The 23084-nt window shown below is 52.9% G+C and overlaps 1 protein-coding gene across 2 annotated transcripts; it reads left to right on the top strand.

The window, feature by feature from the left end:
* Positions 1–13249: 13249 nt before the first annotated feature.
* On the top strand, positions 13250–20760 carry ODC1 (ornithine decarboxylase 1). 2 transcript variants are annotated; one of them, XM_081156392.1, is made up of 12 exons: positions 13250–13423; positions 15684–15798; positions 15890–16020; positions 16244–16417; positions 16587–16759; positions 17028–17162; positions 17295–17376; positions 17554–17637; positions 18468–18630; positions 18713–18825; positions 18910–19124; positions 20283–20760. In XM_081156392.1, the coding sequence occupies exons 3-12, from the start codon at positions 15919–15921 to the stop codon at positions 20425–20427; spliced, it is 1386 nt and encodes a 461-aa protein (XP_081012518.1). In that variant the 5' UTR covers positions 13250–13423; positions 15684–15798; positions 15890–15918; the 3' UTR covers positions 20428–20760. The 2 variants fall into 2 exon arrangements, with proteins under 2 accessions (XP_081012518.1, XP_081012517.1); XM_081156391.1 differs by lacking the exon at positions 13250–13423 and adding an exon at positions 13577–13672.
* The last annotated feature ends 2324 nt before the right edge of the window (positions 20761–23084 follow it).

The raw sequence follows: 23084 nt of genomic DNA, 5'->3' as shown, positions 1-23084 counted from the left end.
AGACATTTTTGGTTAAACTTTCTATGACTATATCTGCCCTTGTTTCTGCTTGTATAGAAATTAAATTTTTGCCTTTTCCTGCAAAACGATCTTTTATAGCCTCCTGGATCATGATAATAATACTTTGTACTCCTGCAGCACCTTTTATCCGGGCTCAAAGCACTTCATAAACTTTAATTAATTCTTGCAACAAGCCCCGTGAGGTAGGTAAGTACTATTATCCCCATTTTACAGATAAGGAGAGCGAGACATTGAGAAGTTAAGTAATTTGCCGAAGGCCCCAAAGCAGTTAGTCGCTGAGTCTGAACAAGACCGCAGAACGCCTGTCTCAGGCCTCGCTGGGCCCCGGGGCGTGATTGACGGAGAGGCCTCGATCAATTGCAGCAGCACCCGGGTTAAATACCTGTTGTACAGCTCGCAGGCATTATGGGGAGTTATTTAGGCTGACTCACAGGTTTCTCCCGTGGGTACTGGCCTACCTTCAGGTGAGCTGAGCAAAGCCTGCAGATCCACTTCTCAGCTCTGAATGCTCCTGCTACCAAATGTCTTGGCCAGTGGAGCCCCATCTCCCTCATACTTGGACTCAACCAAGAACCTGCTGTGTGGCAGGAGTCCCCTCCCCAGTGCCACTAGGTGAGAGGCAGACACGTGGGTGTGGACATAGGGCCTGAGCGACCAGGCTTCTCTCAGGTACGGCAAATCTGAGAGAAACTAACGCGGTTCTCCATTGGATTAGCTCTTTCAAAAAGAAGGCTTGTCACACACCACTTAAGTTTTAACAAGTTCAAAAGTATCAGCCCTTACCTTTCTCTCTCCTTCACCTGAGGCTCCCCTTCGGTCCTCCTTTCAGGCTCCACCACTGAATCTCCATTTATTGTGGGAACCCCTTCCTGGGACACAAGGTGTTTCAGGCGGTGGACCCGCTCATTCAGAGCCCCGCTCCCTTGTGAGAGCAGACCACTGACCCTGGTGGTCCCCAGGCCTCTCAGCTCCCCCAGCTGGCACCCTGCGGTTTCTGAATTCACAGCCTGTCGCAGGTCAGCCAGGCCGTCCAGCCCGTGAGGAGGTGTGTGTGCTATTTGTTGCTGTGGCATCGAGGAACTCTGCCCGCCTCCCAGCCCCGCGCCCCTCCTTCATCAGGCCGTCTCCGCTCCTGCTGCTGGCGCCAAAGCCATGCCCTCTGCCCCTCTGTTCACATCCCTTCCTGCCCCGGGTTGCAGTTAGTACCGTGCCGAGCTCATCTCCCCTATGAGATGGCCGCACTGTGGAGGCAGAAACGTTGCTTGTTCACTTGGCCGCCCCCACTCTCACCCGCACCCCCTCCCCACGCAGGGCTGGTGCCCTCACCACAGGGTGAGGGGATACTCAGCAAGGGGCCGAGGTCACAGCAGGAGTCGAGCTCCTCCCAATGGAGAGGGCTCCTTCCATCAGATGTGCAGCCGCCTCCCCCATGGGCGGGACCAGGGGCTCACAGCTAAGGAGATAGGACACCAGTGTCTGTTGGATGGAAATGGGTCCACAGCACTGATTTTAGAAGACAGAGGGTGTTATCTGCAGAAGGCCAGCCCATCTGGTGCCTTTCCCTCCCGTCAGCACCCCGCAGCAATCCACTTCTAGAACTAGAAAGACTGGGCTGTGTTCTGAGATTTTACTTGGAAGTTGGCTGTTTGGAATGTGGGGTGTATTTTCCTGTAGAAACACCGCTGTGAAAGGCAACCAGTTGCCCAAAATAGCCCACAAAAGGACCCTGGGGCTCATCAGGTCAGTCATCCCGCCCTGATGCCTCCCATCTTACAGACGGGAAAAGTGAGGTTCGAACAGGGAAATGACTTGGCTAAAGTAACGCAATCTGAACCGTGGCAGAGCCAGGGCCAGGCACCAGGCCTCCGACTCCAGCAGGCGGCGCTGCTCCCAGAGTGCAGCGGGGCGTGAGAGCAGCGGTGCGCGGCTGCCCTGGGTGGTGCAGGTCGGGGCACCGCAGTCCTCACGCCCTAGGCCCAAGCGCACACGTGCAATTACTGCCTAAGGAGCCGGCTGCCCTGCAGTCTGCAGGCCACAAGGCCGCTCTGTGAGCTCGTCAGTGATGTCACTGGGAGTTGTCCACGGAGGTGTGACGGTGTCGCACCTGCAGCTCAGCATCTTTCTGGAGCCTTCTTGCCGGTCAGTGTGCGCCTCACAATTGCTAATGGAGTCCATTTAGTGTAATGAGGGGTTGAGTTTTATGAGCAGGAAGAATTGCCTTTGTCCAGCAGCGAGAAAAAGTGGTTTTAAAGTTAAAATTATGTCATGGGGCGGCTCTCAGGCTCTGGTAATTTACGGCACCTCACTGGGAACTTACAGGGGCCCTTTCTTCCAAAGGAGGTCAGAGCGGAGGGTGCTCAGCCTGTGGCTTCAGGAGCCGTTCCCGCTTGCTTCCAAGTGCTGAGTTCAGACTTTCCAAGGAACATCCTGTCCTGGCCACGGCCCTGCCCCGGGAACACAGTTTTTGAAGGGCCAGGTTACAGGGGACCATGGCCTTAGTAAGCTCAGGTGGTCTTCAAAATGCTAGTGCTGCCCAGCTGGTGTGGCCTAGTGGTTGAGCGTCGACCCATGAACCAAAAGGTCACTGGTTGGATTCCCTGTTGGAGCACATGCCGGGGTTTTGGGCTCAATCCCCAGTAGGGGGCGTGCAGGAGGCAACCGATAGATGATGTTTCCCTCTCATCATCGAAATTTATCTCTCTCTCTCCCTTCCTCTCTCTCTAAAAATCATTAAAAAACACACATTTTTAAAAAAGCGCAAGTGCTCTTGAGTGTGTTGCTATGTGGGCATCGGATACCAAAGTTTACGGCCTTGTGTGAGAGCTGCAGCGCCCAACATGGGAACCACCAGCCAGGCACGGCTATTTAACTTTGAACTAATTAAAATTAAATTAAATTATAGATCCAGTGTCTCGGGCTCTCCAGCCACGTGCTCTACAGGAGAGAGCCGTGGTCACTACCCCATAGCCTAGACAAAGCTGTTTGAAGGTCCTGGGCACACATGGTTCCTCCCCTTCCTCCTGCCAGCTGTCTTGCTCCACAGTTAAGTGCCACTTTGGGTGGGAAGCACAGTAACAGCGCTCAGGCCCTCGGCTCAGACTGTCCGCCTTGGCAGCAGGCCTCCCAGGGTTGCAGAGGCGGGCACGCGGCCCAGTGAGACAGGAGGCGAGTGCACACCAGGCCATGGGAGGCTGGGAGGCAGGAGGCGAGGGCCACCCAGAGGGGCGGATTGTGACACTTCTCAGTCAAACCAGGACACGTCGAGAATGACAGGGGATATTGTTAATCATTACACTGGCGCAGCAGCATCAGCCAGGGCGGACTGCACCCTGCCAACCGGGACTTATACCTGGGACTTACGTGTCACCCGGGACCACACGTCTGCCCTAGAGTCAGCACCCAGAGTCCTTGTGGAACAGGACCCCAAGCATCTGGAAAGAGGGGTTCATTGGAGACTGTGGGTGTTTGGTCTCTATGTGGGTGCAGTGGAGGGAAAACATGACCCCATGGTCCAAAGACTGTGGTCACAGGACAGCCGATGCTAATTCTCCTCTTATCAGAGCAGCAGAGACCAGACAAGACCAGATAGAGCCGGGGATCCCGGACGGGCCAGAAGCAGAGAGACCCGGAGGAAGGCGGTGTCTGGGCTTCACTGGCTGCAGGGGAGGCAGATTTCTATCCCAGAGATCTGAGGATAGGTTGTTCCAGAGGAGGGACCCCCCGGGCAGAGGTAGAAGCAGATATGAGATCTGACAGGCTTTTTGTTGTTCCGGTTTGCTTTTCTAATCCTTACCTGAGGATATACATATATTTTTATTGATTTTGAGAGAGAGAGAGAGAGAGAGACAGCGATTGGTTGCCTCCTGTACACTCCCCGAACTGGGGGTCGAAACCTGAAACCTTTTGGCTCACAGGACGGTGCTCTTACCAGCTGAGCCCCCCGGCCACGGCAAGAGAATGGTGGGTTTTGAGCCCCTTAGAGTTTATCAGATCACCCTAGACCAACAGCCCTATGAAATCCTGCGTCCAACAACCCGACAAGGTAACGGTTGGACGCCCAGGCTGCCGGCGGTGGGCAGGCTCTGCGCCGGCTGGAACGAGGACTCCCCGGCGCTCCCCGGGTGCGGCCGCTTAAGGGCGGGACGCAGGGCGGCTGGGAGGACCTGCGCCGCCTGCGGATAATGTAGGAAACCCTAATAAACCGGCTCCGCGCGGCTCCGCTGGTCCTTATCACCGTGTCCTTCAGTTGTCAGCAACGTCACTGATAAGGGGCTCCGCCCTGAAAATAATTCCTTTATTCCGACAATTGCTGAGGTTAGGCTTGAGTTTTAATAACGTGTGTGTGGTTATCATGTTCTCGTTCCTTGCTCTCGCACGAAGGCGTATTCCGCACCCGGCTCCGTCCGGAGAACTCCCCGCTCGCGGTGGGCCGATTCCCACGGGCGCGGCGGCCTGTCCATTCGGAGGTTTCCCCCGGTGTGCAGTCCTCCCACGGGCTGGCCGACCTGTCCCCGTTCGCCTGGGACGCGACTGGTTTTAGCGATGGAAGTCCCAACCGCTTGGCCGCCCCGCGTTTGAACTCAGCCCAGGAGCGACTGGTGTCCTCAGCTCCCGGGACGGGTCTGAAAGGAACGCGGGCTCGCGGGGCCGCGGACGCGCGGGGCCCGAGCGGGGTCCCGGCCAGCCTGCCGGTCCTGCGCTGCAGAGGCGCTCAGGGAGCGACGCAGGGCCGCTGTTCCCGGCAGACAGATTTTAGCTTGCACGTGAAATGTTTAACTTAACTTGGATAGTAGCTTTAAAACGCAAGTTTCTTCCCTTAAAATTATGTTTGGTTTTAAACCTAAAGAACAAAGCAAGAAAATAACGAATATTTTACAGACGCTTTGTTGTATCGAGGAGGGGGGGCGTTAAAAAAGTTTTCTGTTTCAGGTGTCAGATATAGCACATTGTCGGCGCTACAGATGGTGACCTCGTTTAATCCCACGGCAACCCTATGCGGTGGCTTCTGTGAGTCCCCCCATTTAGAGACGGAGAAACTGAGGCCCAGGTCCATGAACTAACACGCCAGGGAGGGCTGGATACAAACCCACCCTCTGTCTCCTGAGCCCACTCTCCTGACAGCTATGCAGTGACGCGTTCAGCCCCGAAGCCCAGAGGGTGAGGGCCTGGGTAAGACATGTTTGCTGAGAATGTTATAGCTGCTTCGTTTCGTCTCCCACGGCTGTGTGGCAAGTTGTCCCAGACTTCAGGGGGCAAAACCACCCTCTTTCATGTATAGATTCTGTGGGTCGGGGACGGTAGAGCCAGGTTTGTCTCTGCTCCGTGACGTTTAGGGCTGGGAAGATCCAGTGGCCAAGTGACCCCATGGCTTGGGGCTAGATTTTCTTTTCTTTTTTTAAATCCTCATTCAAGGATATTTTTCCATTGATTTTTAGAGAGAGAGTGGGAGAGAGGGAGGGAGGGAGGGAGAAGAGGAGGGGAGAGAGAGAGAGAAACGTCAATGTGAGAGAGACACATCAATTGGTTGCCTCCCACACGAGCCCTGGCCTGGGTGGGATCAAGCCTGCAACCAAGGTATATTCCCTTGACTGGGAATCGAACCTGAGACCCTTCGGTCCGCTGTCTGACGCTCTACCCACTGAGCCAAACTGGCCAGGGCTTGGGCTAGATCTTACCTGTCCTGTCCCTACTCTTGTGGGGTTATTGGCTGGGAACTCTGCTCAGCTCTGGGCCAGAACATCGGCAGGGTGGCCTCAGGGTGGCTCGGCGCTTACAAGGTGGCCCAGGGCTCCGAGGGCGAGCGTCCCGGCTAGGACGGGGGAGGCTACATCACCTTTGCTACATTCTGTAGGTTTAAGCAAATCACGAGCCTCCACTTCTTGATGGGGTGGCCGGCCACATCACGGCAGCCCCCTTTGTGAAATCCAGTTCATCACACCCCTTTCTCCCTTCCAGCTGGTCCTGACTTCCAGCCTCAGCTGCCAACTGGGCTCTTCCTAGGACGTCCGGCCCCTTCCAGACCTTGGCCTATCCCAGGACTGCCAGGCAGCCCAGCCCAGAGAGTATTTTTGGGTGCGACTCTGGGAGGGGCAGCAGATATAAGACCTTTTCTAAAAAAAAAAAAAAAAAATTAGAGAGGGAGGGAGAGAGAGAGAAACAGAAAACGAGAGAGAGACAACAATGTGAGAGAGGCACGTGGGTAAGCTGCCTCCGCACATGCCCTGACCGGGATCGGGCTTTGCACCAGCTGGTAGGAGCTTCGGCAGTGGGCTCCTACACGCACAGCCTCTGGCCTCTACAACCACCTTGGGGGTCCCGAGGAAATCTGAGCCTCTCCCAAGTCTCTTACACCACACCATCTTCTTCTTTTTTAAAAAAATATATTTTTTATTTTTAATATATCTTTATTGATTTCAGAGAGGAAAGGAGATGGAAAGAGAGAGATGGAAACATCAATGATGAGAGTCATTGACTGGTTGCAGCCCGCAACCCGGGCATGTGCCCTGACCGGGAATCGAACCCCGATCGCCTGGATCCTAGGTTGACGCTCAACTGCTGAGCCACGCCCGGCCGGGCCATCTTCTTCTTAACTTCTGGCGGTCGCCCCCTGATTTTGTTCAGATAGTGCACCACTCCACTCGGGCTGCCACAGAAAAAGTGCACAGGCCGGGGGAAAATGGGGGCTCAACCAACAGAAATTGACTCTCTCACAGTCCTGGAGGCTGGACGCCCGAGATCAAGGTTCCCTCTGAGGCCGTGAGGGGGAGTCTGCTCCAGGCCCCCAGCGGCTGGTGTCGGCTGGCATCTTCGGGTTCCTGGTTTGTAGAAGCATCACCCTCACCTCTGCCTTCACCTTCCCGTGGCATCTCCCTGTCCTGCCACCTCCTCTTGCCTCCATCGGTATCTGTCCCTGTGTCCACATTTCCCCTGTATGTAAGGACGTCAGTTGTGTTGGGTCAGGAACCATCCTAAAGACCTCACTTCACTTGATTACCCCTGTAAAGACCCAAATGAGATCGCATCCTGAGATACTGGGGGTTAGGGTCCCACTTGGGAGTTTGGGAGGGACCCAATTCCACCCATGACAGGCAGTGTCTTCCAAGTAGCCATGCTCTTCAAGGGAGGCCCGAGCCCATTTCCAGCTCTAGGCGGTCAATGGCCATCAGTATAAGTCAGCACCGAGGTCCTACCCTCCTTCTGGGGATGGAGAAGACAAGGGGATATGACACAGTCCGCCCAGCGAGACAGGGAGGCGCGCCTGCTGGGAAGAGGTACTTCTTGGATGGAGACACGGAGCCTCTTCTCTACCTGTGCCTCCTCCAGCCTCAGCTCTGTCTGCATCCGATGCCCAGGGCTGGGGCACCTTCTGGAAGTGCGAGGGAGGGAGCTGGGCCCACACCCTGGGCACAGAGGGAGAAAGATGAAAAGACCTGGCCGGTCTCTGGCGGGTCTTTGGTGTGACTCAGACAGAATGAAACCTGAAACTGGAGCCTCCCTCGTGATAGATGATTGATTTCCCTATTTCTTGAGCCAATAGGAAAGGTACCACTGTATTCACCGGAACTCTCCCTAGGACGTGTCCTACACGTGGGCAGGAAGATGGGGCGAGCCTTTGGGGAGGAAGCAGTGCCTGTCATTGGCCTGCTCGGCCTCAGGCCCATGCCCCGGGCCACAGGGCCCAGCTCTATTCCTCAGGGCCAGGCAGAGATAAGGGCTGGCCCTGAAAATCACACTCACCAGCTCCCTGGCCAACGGGTTGGCCCTGGCAGGAGACTGGAGGATGGGAGGGACTGTCTCGGCTTAGAGCAGTGGCCCCAGCGGCGGCTGCTTCCGCTGGGTGGTTCTGGCCCCTCCAGGCCCTGCCGCTCCGTGTTCCCCGTTTCCACCGGGCTGCCCCCAGGCGGCCGCAGCTCTGCCGGGCCCTGGCTCCCTTTCATGCCCATGCCTGTGAGTGGCAGCCGCTTCCTGCGACTGTTACATACTATCCTGTAACCAGCTCCCATGTTCCACTCCCCTGCTTGACCGCCCGCTCGGTCCGAGTGATGCGGGCGTGACATGCCAAAGGGGACGTTTTGTACTTGTTCATCGCGCCTAACCCGCCTTCTAAGACCTCCAGGAGCTGTTGTCAGCCAGGATTTGGTGGGGCTGATGGAAATGCAGGTTGAGGCTGAGCTGAATTGTCACAAAGGGGTGACCCCCAGGGTTGGATGCTGCACCCAGAGTGACCCCTCTCTCAGCCCTCGGTACTCTCCTCTCCCCCAGTGAGCTGGACATACGGGTCTTGTTCTGGCCCTGGGTACCCTGGCCCCTCCCCAACTCACCCCAGCCCTGGGCCAGCCTTTCTGAGCTCAGGCTTCCCCATGAGCTGTTTCTAGGAGCCAGAGCAGAGCTCACATACCATGGTGGCACCCTGCCTGGCCACTGTCCTGGTGACCAGAGCATACCAGAGCATGAGGCTAGGGCTCAGCCTCTTCTCTGGGCTGGGAGCTCATCTCCTCCTTGGTAGATGGAGGGACCTGGCCTGGACTAGGTGCTCACAGGCTGTCTAAGGGAGACTACAAGCATCCCCTTCAGATGCTCCTGCAGCCTTTCCTTGGGAGCCCAGCGCATGGCTGCCTGTGTGCAGGGGGTCCCCCCGTGTCTCAGTCCAGTGTGAGGCTGCAGGCCCTCCCAACGCCATGGCTCTGACTCGGCAGGAATGTGGAGGTCACACCACCCTGGGTAAGAGCACACACCTTCCAGGAGGCCTCGGTTGTGCAAGGGCCCTCCGTGTGCTGTTTCCTACCTCTTACAGATCTGGGGTTTCCCAAAGGTGGGGCCCCACTAGGGTGGGGCTCCGGCAAAAATGGGGCAGCAGCAAAACCCAGCAGAGGTGCTGCGACATGTCTAGTCAGAGGCGGTCACGGGGAGCTTAGGAGAAAATAAAACAAAAGAGGTGGTTTTCTCGACATGTTGGGTAGAAGGCTGGGCGTCTTCGGCTTCATCGGTTCCCTGCTGGTCCCCAAGGACCCAGCACACAGCTGCAGCCAGAGAGGGTCCTCCCTCGACCAGCTCCTCACTTGCACGTAGGCAACACCCAGTATAAACATGTGTTGAAAGAGTAAGTGGGCAAAGGAAGAATACTTAGAGGCTTTCGGCCCTTTAATTTTAGGCCACACACGGGGAGAAGTTCCCATGAGCGAATCCATCATGTAGCAACCGCCAGTCACAGGTTTTTCAGGACTCGTTTCAATGTAACAGTATAGAATGTGCCAGGTAGGAGGCTGGAAACTGGGTGTATGAAGATAAATAAAACATGGCCTTGACTTCAAAGGGAGCGGGAGGGAGGGGAATGATGAGGCCCAGGGTGTACCTACAGTGCCACTCGGGCTGCGATGGTAGGCGGGCAGGGGCTGCAGGACAGAATGGTTTAGGAGGGGGGAGTGGCAGCAGGCAAGGCTGGGGTGGTGAGCAGGAAGGCCTCAGAGGGTCCTCGGTGCCAGGCCAAGGCATCTGGGCTTTATCCTGTAGACCAAGGGCCCCAGGGAAGGGTTTAAAATGAATGAGTAGCCCTGGTCCGTGTGGCTAAGTGGTTAGAGCAGCGGCCGGAGCACCAAAGGGTCATAAAACAGGTTCGACTTCCGGTCAAGGGCATGTACCTGGGTTGCAGGTTCGATCCCTGTCCCTGGTCGGGGCACGTGAAGGAGGCAATCGATGTGTCTCTCTCACATCGATGTTTTTCTCTCTCTCTCCCTTCCACTCTCTCGGAAAAGCAATGGAAAAAATATCCTCGGGTGAGGGTTAACCAAAGATAAATGGGAGAGAATGTGTTGATAAAATCATTGGCCAGTCCAATGAACTGCTTCTCAACCTCTGGACAGAAGCCACCTCTGCTCTGCAGTGTCCTGTGTGGCCACCGACCTGCCACAGGGACCTGCTGGGCTCCTGGAAGCCCTGGCTGGTTCCTACCAGATGGCCCATGGCCCAGCAACTTCCCAGGAAGCCACACCAGGGCGGGGGCAAGGCGGGGCACTGAGGCAACAATGCTTTATAAAAAAAATCCTGGGTCTTCTACTTATACATGGGTGTCTCTGGGTCCCAACGAATACTTTCGGAGGTACTCCACTTCTCCGATGACGCCTGCATTGCTCAGAGCAGGGAGGACCTCCCCGGAAGCGCTGCCTGGGGCGCATCATTTGCATATTGGTAAAAAACAAAACAAAAAAAACCACTCTCCGCCTTACAGGGTGGATTGGATTTTTTCGGAAACGCCTAAAACAACTTAAGGGCAAGGCTAGAGTGTGGGTGAGTGATGGGGCTTTGGAACACTACTTCTAGTCGAACATCCATGTGTGACAAGTGTCCCATCACTGTTGCCTGTAACCAGGTGTCCTGAGTTCTGGCACCCTTGCAGGACAGGCCCGAGCCACCCGAAGTCCCCAAGCAGCTGGGTGTTGTGGGCCTCTCTCCATAGGTAACTCTTAACTATGCCTCTGGGAAGGAATCTGGTGTGGAATATGGTCACGGAATGGTCACGGACAGAAACAAACCCATTTTCCAGAAAGTTCTCAACGTCGAATATTCCAGTGCTGAACACATGGATACATAAATGCTTGCTATCGTCTTTTATGTTGTTTAATTCTTTCCAGTAAATATGACTCCTTAAATCTGTAATCACCATATATCTTGATAAGCCCTTTACTGTGTATAAATTAATTAAGGAAAAACACCTCCTTCACCAGATGTCTGTCCTCATTTCTGGTTCAGAAAACGTGGTCAATGGATTTATACAGAGTTCTCTTTGTGAAAGAAGCCAGAGATTCTTGGAAGATCAGTCTGCGAGAGCCTCTGTCTTCCATCCAGTCCCATCATCACAGAGAGTATTTTAAAAAGGATTCCGAGACCCAGGGAGGGAAGCGATGTCCGGGGCTTCAAAATGAACCAGAGGACGAGAGCAGCTAATAAAATTGCAGTTGGTCCCAGAACTTACGTGGGGCGTCTAAGGACACACATCTTACTGGCAATGTCCTATGTGCTTTTTTGTGGTTTTGTTCACTTCCTTTACTGCTTCTGCGCCAAACACTAAAACCTCATGTCCAGCCCTGGCCGGTGTTCTCCTCAGTGGTTGGAGCACCGGCCTGGGCACTGAAGGGTTGAGTCTTCGATTCCTGGTCAAAGGCACGTCATACCTGGGTTGCAGGTGTGATCCCGGGCAGGGTCAGGGTGAGTGCGGGAAGCAACCAATCGATGTGTCTCTGTCATATTGAAGTTTCTTCCCCACCCCACCCCCCCTTTCCACATTCTCTAAATATCAATGGAAAAAACATCCTCAGGTGAGGGTTAACAAAAACAAAACAAAATCATCTCCACAACAGGGCAGCTTCTAGGTGTTGGGCATCACAGAGTTTACAAGGATCCATTGCATCTGCTCTAAGGAAAAAACAGCAAGAGAATCAAGTCTACCGAAAACACGCAGAAAGCCAATGCATTTGAGTGAGGCCAGGTTTAGTCACCACAGGTTTATATTCTCAAATCCAGGTTAGTAACCGGACTTCATGACTCAGGCCTGCTGACTCCCAGACCCAGGGCCCAGGGCCACCCCGAGAGTTTGCCTGCAGGCAGCAGGGGAGCATTACCTACCTTCCCTTGCCTCTGTTTCCCCATCTGGGTCAGGCGGATCATCTGGGCAAGGCCTGGCCTCCCCAGAGCAGAGTGCAGCATGTGGGCAGGAGTTTGCATTCCAGCTAATATTTCTAATCAAAAGTATAATCACAGAACTAAGCTGAAAGGGACCCTAGATCTGGCTGGAGAAGTAGAAGTTCACAGAGGGTCAGGGTCTAGACAGCTTGGCCCAGGCTAGTTTTACATGCTCTTTAACTCTTACCCACTGCCCTCAGGTTGATCACAACCCACTCTAGGGTGTCACCTAATTGTCTGTTGGACTTTGTCTTCAAGGGAAGGAATGGCAAAATATATATATATAAAAAAGAGAAAGTCCCAAGTTCCTTGTGCCCCTCCATGGGGGGAAGGTGCAGGCCCCAGAGAGGCAGAGTCCTCCATTGGTACCAAACTCAAGGGGTTCACCATTTGGGGTGATCCATTCAAGAACTTCACGTGGCTGTACCGAGGTAGTTTTATTTACTTGTAGCAAGTGAAGGAGACAGGGATTCATGTCCAGCGCTCTGCCTCCCTGAAGGGAGGCTTAGCCATCGCTTATCCGCAGTTCGGTGAATTACATGTTGGTTTCTTCCGTGCAGTTGGCTGCGCTTACGCGGTAGGGTTCCCGTCAAGCTTATCCAGTTTAAGGCTGGTGTGCAAAACACTCTGCTACATTTTAACATTTAGCAAGAAGAGCATTCGGTAAGAACCGCCCAGACCTTCAGGGGCCCGTCCTATGCAACGCTGGCGGCACTGGCTCGGCTCAGGGGCAGCCAGTTCCCCACCCGGCTCCGCCGGTGCGCTCAGGGCGAGTGCCTAGCTGGGGCGCTGGGCCCTGCCTGACCCTCCAGCCTGGTCATCTGAGGGGCGAGCGCCACCCCTCTGGCGAAGGGCAGTGGCGCCCTTGGCGGCTTTCGGACCCATCGCGTCCTACCCTTCCCCTGACGCCCCTGCACAAGGCTCGGGCTGAGTAAAGCAAAGGAGTCTTCGCGCGTCCGCCGCTCTCGCCCCGGCTGGAAGGCGCCCGCATGTTACACGTGGCTCAGCCGCGGGGCCGGAGCTGCTCGCGGGGGTGACCTGCTGGGTGCCCCGAGCCCACCCCTTCCCGCCGGCGTCCCTGTCCCCCTTCCGGTGGCGCGGCGCCCGGGTCCTGTCCAGGTCCCCTGCACGGGAACGGAGGCGGCGGGGTCCACGGGGCCCGCTCGCGCCCCAATGCCTTTCGCTGCCCACGGGCACGAGGCATTCAGCGCCAAGCGGAAGAACAATTCTGCGCGCCGCGGAGGCTGAAGCCGGCGGCGGTCAAGGGCAGGTTTGGCAGTTCTGATGGGGCCGCAGCTCCGGACCCAAGGCGCCGGGGCCGAGCGAGCGGCCCACAGCCCGCAGCGCCCGCGGGCCCCGGTGGTTGCGTGCGCGTGCGCGGGGCGGCCGCGGGGACAGTGCTGCGCGAAGCGGGCAGCGGGAGAGGGGCCTGCAGGGGAGTGCGCCTGCGCGGACCTGCCGGTGGGGGCGGGGCCTGCGGTGGCACGCGCGTGCGCGGACCTGCCGGTGGGGGCGGGGCCTGCGGTGGCGTGCGCGTGCGCGGACCTGCCGCAGGGCCGAGAGGGGCGCGAGGCCGGGGGCGGACCGGGCGGCCCTCGGAGACGCTGACGTTCAGCCGCCCGCGCCCCCCGCCCCTCCGCCGGACCCCGGTTGGCCGCCGCGGCCGCGCTCCGCCCCCTCTCTCCGAGGACGCCCGGACGGAACCGATCGCGGCTGGTTTGAGCTGGTGCGTCTCCATGACGACACGCGCGGCGCTATAAGTAGCGGCGGCCCGGCGCGTCGGGCTTTGTCAGTCCCCTCTGCCAGCGCTCCGGCGCCACCTCGGGCCGGGCCGGCTGTCCTCCGCGGGAGGGAGCGAGGCGCCGGGCGGCTGCCGGGCGGGCGGCGGACGGGGGCGGCCGGCGGTCCTGCGCGCGCGGCGGCGGCGTCTCCGTCCCCGGCTCCATGGGGTCGGCGTGAGAGGCCCGCGCTCCAGGTGAGAGGGCGCGGGGGGCGGGCGGCCACGTGTCCGTGCGCGCCGGGCCGGGGCCGGGACTGACCGCGGCGGACTCGCGGGACACGTGGGTGCAAAACCGGCCGCCGGCCCGGGGCCTCCGGGGATGCGGGCGCCGGCCCGGCCCTCCCGCGGCGCGGCCGTGCCGCCCTGGGTGCCCCGGGCCGGGGGCGTCGGGGTTGCGGGGCCCGCGCCTCGCCCCTGCGGCCCCCGACGGGGTTCTGAGCCGGACGCGGCCGCCAGGCCCGTTGGTCGCTCAACCGCTGCTTTTCCCTGAACCCCCTTGGCCGGCGGGCGGGCGGCAGGTGCAGGAGGCGCGGGGCGGCTCCGAGGACCGCCCGCCGCCCGCCCGCGACGTTTGCTTTGTTTAGACGGCATCCCGCCTGCCTGCCCGGTTGGCGGTGGTTTCCGCGCCGCCCGCAGCGCCGGGACCCGAGGCGGGGCCGGGCTGCGGCGGCCCGCGGGCCGTGACGCTGCCCGCGGCCGGCCCGCGCTGTTCCGGGCCCCTTCCGGCGACTCCAGGAGGCCTGGAGCAGGTCCCCGTGCGGGCAGGCTGGGCGCGGGCGCCCGCCCGAGGCTTTCAGACAAGCCCCGACTGCGTCGAGAATCCTAAGTAACTGGTGGAAGTGCGGGGAGAACAAAGAACCGGCGGCCTGTGCTCAGACCTGAAACTGGGCAGGAGTCGGCCGCCCGTGCGACGGTCACAGCTTCTGTCGCAGTCGCCCGTCCCCTGACTGCCGCTGCCCAGGCGCGGCGGAGGCTCTCCCGGGGGGAGGGCGCTGCCCGGTGCCAGTCACCCCCCTTCAGTCACTTAGCTGCACTTAGGTGTCCTCGGGCAGGTTCCCCCATCGCCAGTTACTCACAGAGGGCTTGGAACCATCAGGAAAGCAACTAGTGAGCAGCGATGTGTTTAAAAGAAAAACTTTCCTGCTTTAAGCCTGGGCATTGCCTTAGCGATATTTAACAAGACCCTAATTAATCCAATCTGTCACCACTGCAGCCTCTTTAGAGGCTCTTTATATAGAGAAAATGGATTTGCCGGCCTTCATCTATTGCCTTGCCCTAGGGGGTGACTTAGGAGGCTGACAATGCCAAGAAGTCACACTAGGTGAAGTCTTGACACAAGTTCTGCGGTGCATGGGTTTGGATTTATGGCAGGCCCGTCCCCCTCGGTCTCACAGCGCCCCTGCCAGAGCAAACTGTGGCCTTGACCCATTGCCTGGCCTCCACCTGTAGGCTGCAGGCCCTGAAGTACATCACTCAGTGGAAAAATAGACTTTACCTGGAAGAAATTAAGTAGATTTAAATTAGCAATTTTAAGATAAGTGTCATTTGCCACTGTCACATTTAATGAAGGCCAAGGCAGTGGCTCTGGTTATTACGAGCTTCTTGCTTATTTGTAAGTTATTTATGCTTGTTTGTTTTTATTTTTATTCATAAAGTTCACCAGAAGTTACTCTCATTTAAATATCATTTATAGCTAAGCACATATTAGGGTGCCTTTTAGGATTCCCAGAATTGCTCATTTAATTGGCAACACTAGTCCAAGAATGCTGAGTTCTTATAGAACAACTATAAAACATTATGTTTATTTGAAGATGCAGTTTTTTAAAATGAAAATAAAATTAGTTCATGAAATTCTCAGGAAATTTAGGAGCACTCGGTATGTTGAGAGTCCTACACATTTCCATGATGCCTGTGAGTTACTCAAACTGATTGTGTATAGTTTAAAGTGCTTGTTGAGATGTAGAGGACTGTGTATGGAATTGTAGTGTGTTGCATTGAAAAGAGTCTGAGGTGTTGAGTCTGGTGTCCTCAGATACTGTAGAGGTTTATGCATTCATGTGACTTACACCCAGGAGTAATGGGATTCCCAAGCCCAGAGAGCCAGCTGTGAGGTGCCTACGCAGCCCTGCTCCCTGGGTGGGCTCAGTTAGGGCCTGGTGTGTCCATTTGATAATCTCCTAAGGTGATGGGACATCTATGTTATCAGGGCATTTCCACTGCTGCACGGAGAGGACACCCGTCTTCCACTGGACTGGGAGTTCCTGGAGTACTGCCTCTGAAAAGCTGGCAACAATTTCTTAAATTCCATCTCAGTTTTCCTTGTAAGTATTCTCGGTTGTTGCAGGTTAAGCTTGTTAAGATTTACTAAGTATCACTAAGGCTTCTGAGTAAATTTTTCCACCCTATTTGCAGTTTGCTGAGTTTCAGAACATCCAGAAGCCATGAACGACATCAGTAATGAAGAGTTTGACTGCCATTTCCTCGATGAGGGCTTTACTGCCAAGGACATTCTGGACCAAAAAATTAATGAAGTCTCTTCTTCCGTAAGTATTAAGTGTATGAAGCCCATGCTGGCCGTGTGGCTGTGGCAGTGCTGGGCAGCTGGGCAGGGACCTACAGTGGGGCCTAAGGAAGTGCGATGGAACTTGTGTCTTGCTAGGGAATTGAGAATTTGGCCTAGAAGGGGTAGGATCATTTGAAAGAGGGCAGCCGTGGTGGGGCGTCGTTGGGTCGCTAATAAGGTCTCTGTGACCACTCTGACCGTAGGATGATAAGGATGCCTTCTATGTGGCGGACCTGGGAGACATTCTAAAGAAACACCTGAGATGGCTGAAAGCTCTTCCTCGGGTCACCCCCTTCTACGCAGTCAAATGCAATGACAGCAGAACCATAGTGAAGACCCTCGCTGCCATCGGGACGGGATTTGACTGTGCCAGCAAGGTAAGCAAAACACAGCAGGACTCTGACGTGGCCGGGCAAATCTCAGCTGTGTTTTTTGGGCAGGAGATGCTAAGAAGGGAGGGGAGCTGTGATGTGACCACTTCCCATGTTTTTCTGTTTCTTTCAATATTAGCTCCGTATGTATAGTGTAATATGGCTTCTTTTTCAGACTGAAATACAATTGGTGCAGAGTCTTGGGGTGCCTCCGGAGAGGATTATCTATGCAAATCCTTGTAAACAAGTGTCTCAGATTAAATATGCTGCGAATAATGGAGTCCAGATGATGACTTTCGACAGTGAAGTGGAGTTGATGAAAGTTGCCAGGGCTCATCCAAAGGCAAAGTGAGTTACTCCAAGTGAGGGCAGGGTCGGGTATGGGATCTGTATATTGTCAAACAAGCTCAAATTTCCAGTCATTAGATTTCAGTGCTTCAGGTAATTGTCTGTGTGATGGGTCAAAGACAAAGTAGAAAATAGCATAAAGCCCCGTGATTAAAAAAGCCATGTTAGACTAAAACCACAGAGGAGCAGAGCCGAGAATTCTCTTTGTATTTTAACCATGTCCATCATCTTCTGTCCTGTAAATCTTATACGCTCCTCTTGCTTCTAGGTTGGTTTTGCGGATTGCCACTGATGATTCCAAAGCAGTCTGTCGTCTCAGTGTTAAATTTGGAGCCACACTCAAAACCAGCAGGCTTCTTTTGGAACGAGCAAAAGAGCTAAACATTGATGTCGTTGGTGTCAGGTGAGAGATTGGTGGGGCCAGTGAGAGGCCAGTATAATGACAGACAATACAAGTTTTACAGGGTTTATCCCACTGTAAAGAGTTGTCTTCAGGAATAATAAGAAATGGCGTGTTCTCCTTTTCACTGCCCAGCTTCCATGTGGGAAGTGGCTGTACGGATCCTGAGACCTTCGTCCAGGCCATCTCCGATGCCCGCTGTGTCTTCGACATGGGAGTAAGTATATGTAAACCCCAAGTGGGAGGTGGGTCAGGGCGGGAAGTAACTAGTTCAGTTCTAGAATTAACCTTTTGTAGAAGTCATCTCACATTGCAGAGGCTTAAATCCGCTTATTGTACGTTTTACGTGAGTTGTTATACATCCAGCTGTTTAACTTAATTTTCTTGACTTTAGGCTGAGGTTGGTTTCAACATGTACCTGCTGGATATTGGTGGTGGCTTTCCTGGATCTGAAGATGTGAAACTGAAATTTGAAGAGGTAATTCATAGCAAAACTAAAATATGCTGCTGCTACTTTAGCAGGTCCCCTAGTGGAATATTTTAGAACTTAAGGGTTTTAACTAAAAGCAGAAGGGACTATATAAACATGTAAATAAATGTCTTGGTGTGATATGAGTGACTTTTGTGCTATATAAAATTGTACTTAATATCTTTTGATATTCTAAACTATGAGTCAGTTTACCTAAAACTTCTTGGGAAACAATTAAGATTCTTAAACGTTGCTGTGGTAATGAGAGAACACACTTATGTCAATAGATCCTGTGACTCTAAATGAAATGACTTAACAAAACCAGTTTTACCACAGGCATTATAAACAAATGTTCGGTTCCAGTGGCTGCTCATCAATGTTATAGTGAAATGACAACATGTGAATAAAGGACATAATTAAGTGTTGAGTCACTTAGGAAGTTAAGCTCAAGTTTATAAAATAGATTCGCATTCTTATTTGTTAAAATTGTGTGAGGTTGACTGTAACAGAGTTTTAGCCTGTTGGCATGTATTTGCTAGATAAAAATATTTGGGGGCACTTTGATACCCTAGTAAGTAGCAAGAAATTGTTTTGTACTATTCTTTGATAAAATCGTACCCATAACATCTTAAAAAGGGCACCCAGAGAGGAATCAGCGTGAAACCACAGCACCAGCAGGCTGGTTTGTAAGGGAGATGTTTGTTTTTGCTGTTGCTTGATAAGACCCTCTGCTCGTGGCGGCTTGAGCGTCTTCATCGTCACGTCACGGAGCTCTGTGCTCTTGCTCCTCTGTGTGGTTCCCCTTGATGGTTGACTGCTCTTGTCTGCCTCACCCGTAGATCACCAGTGTGATCAACCCGGCCCTGGACAAGTATTTTCCATCAGACTTGGGAGTGACCGTCATAGCTGAGCCTGGCAGATACTTTGTTGCATCGGCTTTCACACTTGCAGTTAACATCATTGCCAAAAAACTGGTATTAAAGGAACAAACAGGCTCTGATGGTAGGTATAAAGGATGAACTTATTGCACGTATAACTGAAAGCTGGTACAAGAGGTGGTAATTGAGACTACTCTGCCTTCTAGATGAAGATGAGTCGAGCGAGAAAACCTTTATGTATTATGTGAATGATGGAGTATATGGGTCGTTTAATTGCATCCTCTATGATCATGCGCACGTGAAACCTCTTCTGCAGAAGGTACCTTCCTGTCATACTGTGCGAGAGGTGAGATGTAACTAGTTAGATAACAGCTATAACTAGGTATGTTTCTCTCAAATGCAGAGGCCCAAACCAGATGAGAAGTATTACTCATCCAGCATATGGGGACCAACCTGTGACGGCCTTGATCGCATTGTGGAGCGCTGCGGCTTGCCCGAGATGCATGTGGGGGACTGGATGCTCTTTGAAAACATGGGCGCTTACACGGTTGCTGCTGCTTCTACTTTCAATGGATTCCAGAGGCCAACTATCTACTATGTGATGTCAGGGCCAACATGGTTAGTGACAGTGCGTGTATATGGGCCTGATAAGAATAGAGACCTTGGCGCCCTCTCCCTTCCAGGAGCCCGGTGCCTTTCCCTTCCCCCTCTTCTTCCCCTCCAAGCACAGGTCTCCTAATTAAACTCTAAGGGTCCCACAAGACTTACAACCAGGCAGGGGAGCAATGGGCGGTAGCATCTCGTCCTGGGCTAACCCCCTGAATCTGTCTCCAAGGCCCCCTTTTCTTTGACTTCTCAGTCCCATCTAGGCTTTCTCCTGTTGCTGCTTCTGTCCTAAGCCCGCCCTTGTTTCACTGTCCCCAACTTTAATAAACATACTCTCAAAAATCTTACTCTAGGTGAAAGAAATTGTCTTGCTTAGGATTAAATACAATTTCTTTAAAAGTGTATTTTCTCCCCATATTAATATATTATCTAGAAATTTTGGAAAATACAAATGGATGGGAAAATCTCTCCAATAATAATGATTTGTATTTTCACGTTTTTCCTGATGTTATAACTATTTTAGAAAAGATATTTCTATGTAGCAAGAATATCGGGTGTCCAAAAAAAAATGTATGCACACTTTGAATGATTGTAAAGTCAGTGTTTATTAGCATACAATTCATTTTCAAAAGTCAAAGGAATACAGAGATGAATGATATCTTTTGTCAACACCTGTTTTCAAACTGATGGCCATTGTGGCCCAGGCACTGCTGATAACGGGAAGCAGTGGAATCACAAACATCAGGAATCATTGTTCAGCATCTGTGAGCTCAAGTCGTCACAGTTGCCGGTTTTGTGCTGTAAACTTTACCTTTTGTGTATCCCCATAAAAGTCTAGTGGCACTTTAGGATACATTTTCTTATTTGAAGTTTAGTCTGGCTTCACCCATTATTTCAAATCCGTCAAACCTGAAAAGGAGTGAAAAGTGAGTTATCAGCTGTTAAAGTGTGTGTACATTTTTGGGGTATACCCTGTATTTTAATGAGCACATGTGACCTGTGGTTACCTTATTACCAAAAAGATGACTCTGAAGAAATGCTTGCCTTGGAAATATGCTTCCTCCTGATATTGCTAGTAACCCAGGAAGTAAAATAGGCTCATGAATAAGTTACTGGAACTGCCCATTGCGGGTGACTCGGGTTTCTCAATGTGCCTCTTCTCTCTCTCAGGCAACTGATGCAGCAAGTCCGGAGCCACGACTTCCCCGCCGAGGTGGAGGAGCAGGACGTCGGCCCCCTGCCCGTGTCCTGTGCCTGGGAGAGCGGAATGAAACGCCACCCGGAGGCCTGCGCTTCCGCGCGTATTAATGTGTAGATGCCATTCTTGTAGCTGTTATGCGCATGTAGCTTGACTTAAGGGAATTGGGGGGACCATTTAACTTAATTATTGCTAATTTGGAAATGTCTTTGTAAGTAGGGCTGGCACAGATGGAACAATGTGGGAGGCCTAGGCGATGAGGTCACACTTATCTGTGTTCCTATGGAAACTTTGAATATTTGTTTTATATGGATTTTTATTCAATTTTCAAACATGCTACTAAGAGTGCCCCTCAGCTGCCCAGCAAGCATTTGTAGCTTGTACGTTGGCAGAACAGGCCAGAGGCTCAGTGTTGTGACCTGTTTTAACAATAAAGTACCTTGAAAATTGGGTGTCGGGAAATTTTCAGTGTGTCCGTTCCACACGGCTTGCCTCACGTGTGTTTCTACAAGTGAAAATCGATGTTTTTACTTCCCTGAAGACAGAAAATTTTTTTTATTTTGAAATTCTATGGACATGCCTTTTTTGTTTATCTCAAGTACCTTAGTGCTGTATAAAGTTTGATGTGGGTTCTCACAAGGAGTAGTAGGTCCAGCCCTGTGTAGGTAGAAGGAACAGGATGGATGAGAGAGGCCACATCTTCTGCTGCTGACTGGCCAGTATCTGCCCTAGTGGCTCAGCCCACTCAATGTCCCCAGGTGGCTGTGACGTGGAGTGCCCAGAATCCCTTGTTAACTAACTGGCCTGCTTCTGTCACAGCCAGTGCCCAAGGAAGGTGCATAAGGCCCTCAGAACCCTGCCTGCAGAGACCAGGGACAGTCCCTTCCTACCTGGACATCACTCCCAGGGCAAGTTGCACAGTACAAGTCAGGACTGTAGTACAGCATTTGGCAGTCACCTTATTTTAGTAAGTTAGTAATTATTCTGTGTTGTAGATCTTTACCTTCTTCTCTGACTCCTATTCCCCCCAAACATAGACTCTCATACCACCTAACCCCCAAGTGAGGATTTTGAATCTCTGCAGTAGCTGCACCATGAAGGCATCAAAGCCAGATGTCACTCTAGGAAGCCACTGCTGGCTGCCAGTCACTGTGCACATGGTCTTACCAGCTTCATTAGCGGGATATGGGAAGGCGGCAGTGGCACAGATGGGGATGTCCTGGCTCCATTCGTCTAGGAGTGAACGAAGCCCTCCAGCTGCGTCAGTCCACTTACAAAGGAGCTGAGGGGACGGGCTTCCTGGTTCCACGTGGCAGACGATGCATTGCTGTGACTGCAAGTTACTTCTTCCCAGCTGCCCAGCCGGACTAGGGCTGGCTTGTCACTGGCATGGGTCTCCTTGGCTTTAGTTGCCAGGACATGAATAGTAAGGCTTCTAGCAGCCACACAGAAAACAGGTTCTTCCTGGAGATGGGGAGGGGAGGATGCCAATTAGCCATCGGCCCCACTCCCTGTGCACTTGATGCCCACTCCCAGGTTCAAAATAAAGGAAGTGGCATTGTCCACAAACGTGAGCTAGACACCAAGCCTAAAACCTTGATAAATCAGGCCTTGGACTTCAAAAGGAATGGCATTAACCAGAATCAGGGAGCATCTTAAAATGCAGACATGGGTGGGGAATGGGGCAACAGAACCACCTGGAAAAGTGCATGTCCCCAGCTCATACCACAGTCAATTCTGATGAAAATTCAATGTAACAGGTTAGACCACGAAATTTAAAATATTTGAAGTCAAAAACAAGAGAAAATGGGGCGAACTGACACAAAGAAGCTAATTTTCTTCTATTTAAAGAGTTCCAACAGGTGATAAAAAAGGAACAATCCAATAGAAAGTGGGCAAGACATGAACAGGTCTGAGATTCTCAAATAGTGAAACCATGAGAGTTTTGGGACCGCATCAAACTAAAATGCTGCTGCACAGCAAAGTAAATAGTGAGAGAGCAGCCTATAAATGAGGAAATAACTGCAGATCACATGTCTGATAAGTGGTTAGTCTCTAAATATAAAGAACACGTACACCTCAACAACAAGAAAAACCAAATGGCCGACGAGTACATGCGAAGGTGCAACGTCATCAGCCACGAAATGCTGATCACAACCACAGTGAGAGGTCGGCTCCCTCTGTTACCAAAAAGACGAGAGGAGTGTTGGCAAGGGCGTGGAGGAAAGCAATTCCTCGTACGCTGTGGGGAGTGTAAGTTGGTTTGGCCACTGTGGAAAAGTTTGGTGGTTCCTCAAAAACAGCCAGTGTGTGATCAGCAGCCCCACTCCTAGGTTGTGTCTGAAGGAAGTGAAACCACCGTCATGAGACATCTGCGCCCCCGCGCTCCCCGCAGCACTGGCGTGGAAGCAACCGGGCGACTGTCAGTGGGTGAACAGACAAAGTGGTACATCTAGGCCGTGGAATGCTTCGCAGCCATAAAAAGATGGGAAACAGGCTCTCTGAAAACTAATAATGCTAAGTGAAATGTCAGAGAAAGACAAACATTGTAAATCCTCACATAATGCGTGGAATCTGAAAACACTGAACTCGTAGGAACAGAGTAGAATGGTGGTTGCCAGTGGCCGGGGGGAGAGGGTGGGAAATGGAGGGATGTTGGTCAAAGGATAGAAACTTCAGGTAGGAGTAAGTTCTAATGTACACACAGCACTACAGTGAACAACACTGTTATATACTTGAAAGAGAGCTCTTAAATGTTACCATAATTTAAAAAT

This window comes from Miniopterus schreibersii (assembly GCF_964146895.1).
Source record: "Miniopterus schreibersii genome assembly, chromosome: 13".
NCBI lineage: Eukaryota > Metazoa > Chordata > Mammalia > Chiroptera > Miniopteridae > Miniopterus > Miniopterus schreibersii.
The sequence above is the reverse complement of the archived record's forward strand: the minus strand, read 5'-3'. Positions and strand labels throughout refer to the sequence as shown.